Source organism: Coloeus monedula, assembly GCF_965178545.1.
Source record: "Coloeus monedula genome assembly, chromosome: 4".
In the NCBI taxonomy this organism is placed as follows: Eukaryota; Metazoa; Chordata; class Aves; order Passeriformes; family Corvidae; genus Coloeus; species Coloeus monedula.
Window position 1 is genome coordinate 74,373,953 of NC_138784.1, and position 9,315 is coordinate 74,383,267.

Genomic DNA, 9,315 nt, shown 5'->3' on the forward strand with positions numbered 1-9,315 from the left:
TCCTTCATTCCCACCCCCGGCCACACCAGGGACACCTGTCACTATCCCACATTGCTCCAAGCCCCATCCAACCTGGCCTTGGACACTTCCAGGGTTGGGGCAATATTCCTTTTACACAATTATGGACATTTTCCATGTTCAACTCCCATGATTCACCAGTTTTTCACAGGAATTTCAGCACCATTTGACAAGGCCTTACCAAGCCACCTGAAAGCACCCACAGAACACCCTGCACGTCACACAGACAGCAAAAACTTTAATTTCTGCAGCACCTCCTCCAACTCCCCTGCATAATTCCATCTTCCCTCTTCTGCTGCAATCCAGTGACAGGAATGTCAGGCTCCACTAAGGATTTGCTGTTACACTGACAGCACTAAAACTCTGGCACCTTTAGCAATCTGGTGAGTTACAAGACGTTTCACCTTTGGATAATAAAACACTTCCATCAACACCTTTAACCCAAAGGATATCAATGGACATCACTGCAAAGAAAAATCATCTCCAAGAAACTGTGTGACTACTAAGTAGCAACATATTATTAATATTAATTTATAACAAGCAAATCATGGCCTTCCAGGCCATCAGTGATCCACCTCAGTGTTGCCTGAGGGTCCCTCTTGATTTATTTCAGGTTTCCAGTACAAGTTTAAAACACTTTTTAGAAAGACTTCCCAGAGCCGCAAGTAGAGGAGGGCAAATAAACACAAAAGCAAAACCCAAGCTCTCCTGGCTCCTGGTGCAGGAAGGAAGGTGGAAAATCCATGTCAGGAACTGCCTGAGCTTTCCAGGTGTCTCACAGCAAAGGGAATCAACCCAGGCACTGCCAAACCTCAGGTTTTTTCCTGTTCTAAAAATAAGAGGAATTCTAGAAAGTAACATCACAAATGTCAGTTCATTTCATCTTTCAGTTCATGCAGAGAAAAAGTACTGTTGGAACAAAAAGGTGGATAGAAGCAATTAATACATTAAAGGACAAAGAACTGCCAGGGTTTATTTGCAGAGGATTCTTGCTTACCTGGCAGAAGTTCAGCCCAAATTTGTAAACTTCCAGGTGCTCACAAAAACTGACAACACAGAATAATTCTCACAAGCAATAGTGCAGAGCTGCCCACAACATTTCTCCTGAGACATTCCAGTTTTAATGCCGTTTTTCATGCAGTATCCAACTACCCATAGTTACTAATCTCATCAGGATGTGCTGCAACTCTTCAAAAACATTCAATTTTAAAAAATTATCTTAAAAACAAACAAGGAATGAGGGCAATGATTCTGCCGTTAAAACTCTCAGCCACGTTCCCTTGGCTGCACAAATCCAAGTGATCACAGTGGGCCCTTTCCATCTTTTAAGAATTAAAAATGCTCTGTGGCACTGAGCAAATGGATTTGCACACCCAAATCCTAGGATCACAGAATCCTTCAGGGTGGGAGGGGCCACAGGAGTTATTTCTAACCAGGATACAGGAATATTGGGAGGGACAGCTGAACTCCTGGCTGAAGTTGAGGTGAATGACACCTCTGCCTTCTGCTGATCCCCAAATCCCCTCATTTTCCAGTCTCTCTCTGCTTCCACCTCATGCTGGCCTTATTTCTACCCTTTTAACCAGTCCAGCCTCACAATGGATCCAATAATTTTCCTGAGTACTGGAATGTGCTGTTCATGCACCAGGAATAGGTTGTCCTTAAGGATCTCCCACCTTCCCTAAAGCCCCCCAAGAGCTTTCTCCTATGTGACCCCACAACCAAAAGGTGAAGTTTGTTCTCCTAAAGTTCAGCTAAATCCTGGTTTTGTCTCCAGTTAGAACCCAACACTTGAAATCCTCATTCCTGAACATCCCAGTAACACCTTGGTATGTTTCTGACTGGCACAAGGTACTGAGAGCCACTGAAATTGCACCCAAAACCAGACAGCAACACAAAAAAAGACAGCAATCCACAAGAATTAATCCATGAAAACAAGCAAGGTGTAACCCAGCTCCTGAGGAGGCACAGAAGGCCTCATTTTACTACACCCCTGCCCAATATTTTGTCACATGGGGCGTTGGCTGATTTCTTCTCATGAGAACAGAATAACAGATGCAGTTTAAAAAAAAGGAGAAAGACACCTCTGTGTCCTTAATAGAACCTGTTTCTGCAAATGGGAAAGAAATGGCTGGCTGAGATGCTCAGCCTCTTAATAATTTAAGCATTTCTTCTTCTTTTTTTTCCCTAATAAACTGTTAGTTTTTCAATATCCACTAAGCTAAATGAATTAAACCATTCCCTTTGTCTGAAGTTTTAGGTATAAAAGACACCCAGGGAAAAAAAAAACAAAACCTCATTGTCTGACCGAATTGCTTCCCATCAATATTGCTTTAGGAATTACAGACAGACTTGAAAGATTTTACACTTGTTAAATATTTTAGTGCATTTAATATTATTCAGAAGCCAGCAGGTGAGCCAAGCAAGCTGGGATGCTTTAAGACATTGTCTTTAGATGTCAGATTTCAGTGTAAGTGGATGTAATTTCATTTTCTGACCCCAAACTGAAGTGAATAAATTCATCATTATTGGCAAGCAACAAGACACAAATTCTTTCAAGTAACCTAAGCCATTATTCCTCCACCAAAAGCTATCAAAGGCTTGCCTTGAAGAAAGGGCTGGGTTTAAGAGCTCTAATGTTTCTGCCTCTAGACATCTTTTCTTATTTATGTAAAGTGTTCTTTGTCTGGGATACAGAAGCACTTCACCAAAATCACAAGGTTTTCCAAGCTTGAGAAGGTCAAGCAATTCATGGAATCCTGGAATGGTTTGGATGGGAAGGGACATTAAAGAGCTTTTAATTTCACCCCTGCCATGGGCAGGGACACCTTCCCCTATCTCAGGCTGCTCCAAGCCTCAATGTCCAGCCTGGCCTTGGACATTCCCAGGGATCCAGGGGCAGCCCCAGCTGCTCTGGGAATTCCATCCCAGCCCCTGCCCACCCTCCCAGCCAGCAATTCCCAATTCCCAATCTCCCATCCAGCCCTGCCCTCTGGCACTGGGAAGCCATTCCCTGCCTCCTGGCCCTCCAGCCCTTGTTCAAAGTCCTTCTCCATCTTTCTTTAGGCCACAATGAGCTCACCCCAAAGCTTCTCTTCTCCAGCCTGAACAATCCCAATTGTCCCAGCCTTTCCTCAGAGCACAGGTGCTCCATTCTCCCCGATAAACTATGGACTCATTCCAAGTCTTTCAATAAATAAAAATAACAACAACAACAACCAAAAAAAAAAAAAAAAAAAAAAAAAAAAAAAAAAAAACAACCAAACAACTAAGCAACCAAAAAAATAAAATGCACTATTTCCCAAATAGAAACAAAAATGAAAGCTCAAGATATGCAACAGTGTGAATTAGCAGAGAATTTCTGGGGTATCACAGCCCTCACCTCCAGTCCCCACACCCCAAAATCCCAGGATTTTCCCGTAACTCACATTTAAGGATGAACAGCAAACACCACAGGGAAAGCAGTTAAGACATGCAAGTGTTGTTCCATAAAAATCCTTTCTCTACCATAATTTCTTCACCACAGTGAAATATAGGGACACAAGGAAAAAGCTACTATTTAAAAAATTTTTAAAAAAGAAGATTCCCTGTCCGTGGTTCCCTGCCCATTGAAGGGGGTTGGAATGAAAGCATCTTTAAAGTCCCTTCCAACCCAAGCAACTCTGGGATTCTGGGATACAGACCCCTCCAATTAAGCAACAGGAAACCAACTTTATGCTCCAGAAGGAAGAAAGATGCTAAATTCTGTTTACTCAAGTCCTGCTGCAAGGCTGCCACAGGACAGGTGCTTAATCAGTGCTGAGTTTGCTGGGGTTTTCTCTAAGTATCAAGGCAGAAGGCCCTTGGGGAATTCTGCTATCATGAATATTTCTGGAGCACTGATAAGAGCCTTACTTGAACTTCCCAGGTTTCAGGGAGTCCACAAATCACCTGTTCCAATCTCTGCCGCTGCTCCTCGCTCCTGCAGCAGCTGCGTTGTGCTCGCTGTGCTGAAGGATTTTAAATTAGAGCAGAGCATTCCTGGCACGAGGTTTGATGCATTTCAACAGCCCTCAGTAACAAAATATAACAAGTTAAGAAAGCCATCGATCTATGTGAGCTGTAAATCACTTACTTCCACCATTCCAGGGCAGGAAAAGAGCACATTCTCCTTTTAATGTTTGCTTAAGTGTATTTCAGCAGAACCTCGCTAGAGTAAAAGTCAGTTTTGATTAAATAACCAAGAATTTGCACTTCAGAACTCAAGACATATTTGGATATTTGCTTGTTCTGAGGTGTTTGGGGTTTTTTTAAGTCTTTAACAATGGATAACAGCGTGGAAAGCCAAGTCTAATTTGTGTGTTACACGTGAATGTCAGCCAGAGGAAAACAAAGAGGAATTTCATTCCTCTAGAAGTCTGCAAAGCTAAAGATGAGCCAAAAAGTTAATGTCAAAAAAATCATCTCAGCAAAAGGGCAATGAGTTCATTACAATGCTCTGAAGGGCACATCTGATTCCTGTTTTCACATTAAAAGCAGAAAACCAGGAGCAAACCTGCACCTGATCCTCGGTGCTGTCTCCCAGGTGAGGAAGGTTCCTTCATCCGATCGATGACGCTGTCAGACAACTGCAAAACACAACAGGGTCACACTTCAGCTTCTTCTTTATCCCCATTTCCCCTCCAAATGGAATGAAGCTTTTTTAAAAATGAGCCTGGAGCCTCTCTGTAAGACATGACAGCTGCTAAAATTCAATCCGCAGCACAAAACAATCCCCTTACTTGTGAGGTGAGTGCTCCAAACAAACAGAGCAAGAAGATTTTGGCTCTCAGAGAGGATACAGAGAAGAGTAAAGGAAGTAACGCCTTTAGGCATGTTGCTGGTAATTAATCAGCATTTTTGCCTTTCTCAGTGATTTAATTTGCCTTTCTCAGGTGCAAAGCACTCAACCCAGGAAGAATTTCATCTTGGGAAAGCCCTCAAAGGACTTGTGCAACACAAGTGGTCACAGTTGAACACAAAGTTCATTTGGATGTTGATGGAAGCACACAGAAAAACACTGCCCCAAACTGTACAGATTCAAACAGAGTAAGAGCAGCCTCCAGTTTCAGGTCTATGGAAGCCCTGGATAAAACTAACAAGAGTGAAAGAATTATTAGCATAAGAACTTTCAGTTTCTAACTTCTGTCATCAAATCACAGAATTATTTGGGTTGGAAGAAACCTTCAAGGGCTTTTAATTCCACCCCCTGCCATGGGCAGGGACACCTCCCACTATCCCAGGTTGTTCCCAGCCCCATCCAGCCTGGCCTTGGATGCTTCCAGGGATTTAGGGCCAGCCACAGCTCCTCTGAGCAACCTGTGCCATGTTTCAGAGCACATGAACTCTGCTCTGTGTGGAATATATAAACTTATATTACATTTATATCACTGTCACCTATTTACTCAAGAGCATTAAATGACCAGAAATGAAAATATGAGTTTGCTGAAACAGAATGAACTCTCAATACTCTTCCTGCACCACTCCTCCCTAAAAGCAGCAATAAGTGGTAAGTTATTATCACTCCTGACACGAGCTACATAGTGTCTCCCATGGAAAAATTCCTAAGCTGCAAGAATTCCCCAAGTTCCTTGTGCCACAAGTCATATTTTGGAATATTACAGACGACAGGGGCGGCATTCCTGCCGCCTGCCCTGGAACTAAATGTGGCTGCCCCATCTCTGGAAGTGTCCAAGGGCAGGTTAGACGGAGCTTGGAGCAACCTGGGGTGGTGGAAGGTGTCCCTGCCATGGCGGGGGTGGCACTGGTGTTCTTTAATGTCCCTTCCAACCCAAACCATGCTGGGACCGCTGATAAACAGGGAGAGACGGAGAGCGGCTCGGGGCGCACAGGAAGTTGGACACTCAGCGTGAACGGGAGCAGGACACGGGAAAGGGAGGAGCTCCGGCATGTGGAGGTCAGGGAAAGACAAACCGAGCTCCTGTAGTTACAGATTTCCCCTAGAACGGGTCACCACGCGGGGCACACGGCTCCTTATCCCAGCTGGGCTGGAGAGAGGGGAAATCACTGCGGGAGACGGAGGGAAGCGGGACAGGAGCAGGGACAGAGGCATGAGAAGGGACGCGGGCGAGGGAGAAGGGGAGAGGCAGAGTGAGAGAGGGAGCCGGGGCCGGGCCAAGCCCGCAACGCCCCGGCGAGCCCCAGGCCGGCCCCGCGCTCACCCGCACGCCCTTGACCACGGTGATATTCTCATTCTCGTCCGCCTCGAAGGTGACGCGCCGGGTGCTGCCGCCGCCACCCATCTCGGCCCGCAGACACACGGACGGCCCCAAGGAGACTCGCCGAGCGCGCTGCCAGCCCGCCCCGCAGCAAGGCGGCTCCTCATTGGCCCGTCGCCCTCCCCCGCCCGTAGAACGCCGCTCCCTATTGGCTGCGCGGGCGCGTCGCCATGGAAATGGCGCAGCCCCCCTGCGAGGAGCGACAGGTACCCGGAAAGGTGCGGGAACTTTTTCGGGACGAACTTCACATGGGGCGCGAGGACTACAAGTCCCGTGGCGCTCCGCGGAGGGAGGGAAGGACATGGAGGTCGTGCCCGCGCGGTGCGCGCTGGGTAATGTAGTCCGGTCCGTCCCTGAATCTGTCGGGTACGTGAGCGCCTGCCAGCACCTGCGGGGTGCTGAAAATCCTCTGAGGAGCGGCTGAGGGAGCTGGGAAAGGGGCTGGGGCAGCTGAGGGAGCTGGGAAAGGGGCTCAGCCTGGAGCAAAGGAGGCTCCGGGGGGACCTTGTGGCTCTGCACAAGTCCCTGACAGGAGGGGGCAGCCGGGGGGGTCGGGCTCTGCTCGCAGGGAACAGGGACAGGAGAGAGGGAACGGCCTCAGGCTGGGCCAGGGGAGGTTTAGATTTCGGTAATGGGAAAACTCCATGGAAAGGGCTTCCCAGCCTTGGCAGAGCTGCCCAGGGAGTGGAGTCCCCATCCCTGGAGGCATTTAAAATCCATGTGGATGTGGCACTTGAGGACGTGGCTCACTGGTGGCCTTGGCAGTGCTGGGAATGAGACCTCTCGATGGTCTGAGAGGGCTTTTCCAACCTGAACATTTCTGTGATTCCCTGGTGTGCTGTGGGGTGAGTGCTCCAGGGCCTTGCTGCAGCCCTGGGCTTGAGCTGGCACCTCATCCCCTTTTCCACATGAAATTCCCATTAGCACAGCCCCTTTGGGCATGTAATTTTCCTTCCAATAGATTAATAATGTTATTAACGAATAACACACTGTCTTCTCAGCCTACAAGATTAACTGCCTCTGGATCTGGCCATTCTGGGGGCCTCTTCTTTTACCTCCTGAAGTCCCAAACCTTCTGTTGGGTCAAATAATGACAAATAACAACTACCATGATATTTGGGAAACCTCCTCTTTGGTTCTTTTCCCCCTTCCAAATCCTTCATTTCTTGGCTCAAGGAGGGAAAGCCTATTTGCACCAGTGACACCCAAACCTTCCCGTCCCCTTTGTCCCAGCGTGGGTTTTGAACAACAATCACAGCAGCTTTTTGCAGCCTGTGTGAGCTGACACATCTCATTTCTCTGCCTCCATGCAAACCCCACCACCAGCATCAACAGAGCTGCTTGTGTGTCCTTGATGTATTTTCAAGCCATTTTTATTTGGATAGAAACTATCTATCAGCCAGCATTGCAGCGGCGTTGGCCTTCCTTGGGGCTTAAGATATTGCTGAAGCCTTGGCTGATAGCCACTTTGCTGCCAAATAAAAATTGCTGGGGAGTATTTCAAGGCCACGAAGCTGTTCTCCTGAGGGGTGTGTAGCACCGTCCCTGCCCGGCTCTGCGGGGTCCCACGTGCCCCCACAGCCGCACGGGCGGGTTCAGTGTTACAGGCGGTAGCAAAGAGTCCAGAAGGGCGTTTGTGTGCGTCCCACCAGGAGCATTTATTGCTGCTACACTGTCCAAGGGTGCAGAGGCAGATACCAACGTGATCCCAAAGCTCACAGTTTTATCCAGGGAAAAGGCGGGAGCAGGGAACGGGGAGCAATGGGGAGCTCTGGGGGAGTGACGAGGGGCAGAGGCTGACAGCAACCGGGGAATCCAAACTGGGGTAGATGAACAGAACACAACAAGCATCCCAGGAGAAGCCTTTTGGCCACCCTGGCATGAAGTGGTTCCTGTGGTTACTGGGGACTTGTCCCACTGAAAACTCTCTGTCCCTTGTAACTTAGATTCACTGGCCACCAGAGGTGTGACATGATGTTTATGGGCTGTTTTTATAGATGCTAAACCACTTTCTGTAAGGGGGCACTGTTAAGAATTCACCATCCCTGGAAGTGTGGTTTCTTTAAGGGAATAAATGTGGATTTCTCTGTCTTCGTTCTGAGCACCAAAAAACTGATGGTGTTGAGTTTTCTTTATTTTTCTCCACTGGGAATGTTTTTGAATGGTCAAATTGTGTTTATTCAGTGAGTGATGGAACTTGTGGAAATGCTCAGCTCCAAATCAGAAGCAGCTCTCCCAATATATTTGGCAGAGTCCAGACACAACCCTTGCCTTGCTGAACAGAAAGATTTATATTTAGAAATTAAGGTTTTAACAACAGCTCTTTCCTACCAGGGACTTTTTATGATTGTTTTGTGTGGCTGGCAATTACAGAACATATGCAGAGATTTCAGCAGGAGGAGAAAAAAGGGACAAATGGGCAGAATTAAATCTTAAAATGGCTTTGGGTCATTTTGCTGTGTCTGGGAAGTTCAGTGGCCATGGAAAGAGCAGGACTGAGGTACCCCAGAATTTATGGCTCCCCTATAATAGGTGGAAATGAAAGACTCTTTGCTGCAGGCCAGGGCTATCTATATGTCAGGAGCTTCTCTCTGTGGACTGTCAGACCTATTGGAGAGCTCTTTCAAGGGTATTGCTAGATGGAAAAAAACCCCAACCTATTAGAAATTAATGTTGGAAAAAGCTACAACAAATTTGCAGTCCAAAAATCATTCGTTAACAACTGGTAAATAAACTCATGTCCAGCTCACAGCTCTCAGGAGCAATTTGCAGATACAGAGAGAAGTTGTGCTGTGTAAAAGTGGAACAATTTATATGTTCATATAAATAATGGGCTAATTTTAAAAGCAGTGTAATTGTTGTATATGGGGTTGTAGGAGTTCCATTCAGTGATTAGTAGAGAGTACATTTCTACCAGGGAAAAAGACAACAAAAAAAGCAGAATGGGAAATAAAAGTATAGCAATCAATATACAGCTATTAATTGCTTCTGATCTTGATTGATCTGAACCCACTTCAGATATGTGTAAGCACAAAATCCA

At 46.7% G+C, this 9,315-nt stretch overlaps 1 protein-coding gene across 2 annotated transcripts in view; it reads right to left on the reverse strand.

Annotated features, from left to right (window-relative positions):
- The window catches only part of CHCHD3 (coiled-coil-helix-coiled-coil-helix domain containing 3), a 126,203-nt gene extending 119,836 nt beyond the window's left edge, over window positions 1-6,367 (reverse strand). The window contains exons 1-2 of one of the 2 annotated variants that reach the window (XM_082280436.1): window positions 6,219-6,367; window positions 4,559-4,625 (exon numbers count right to left, since the gene is read on the reverse strand). In XM_082280436.1, the coding sequence (XP_082136562.1) occupies window positions 4,559-4,625; window positions 6,219-6,299 (148 nt within the window). In that variant the 5' untranslated portion in view covers window positions 6,300-6,367. Of the gene's footprint in view, window positions 1-4,552; window positions 4,626-6,218 lie in introns of both variants that reach the window. The other variant, XM_082280435.1, reaches the window with a different exon arrangement.
- Between the last annotated feature and the right edge of the window lie 2,948 nt (window positions 6,368-9,315).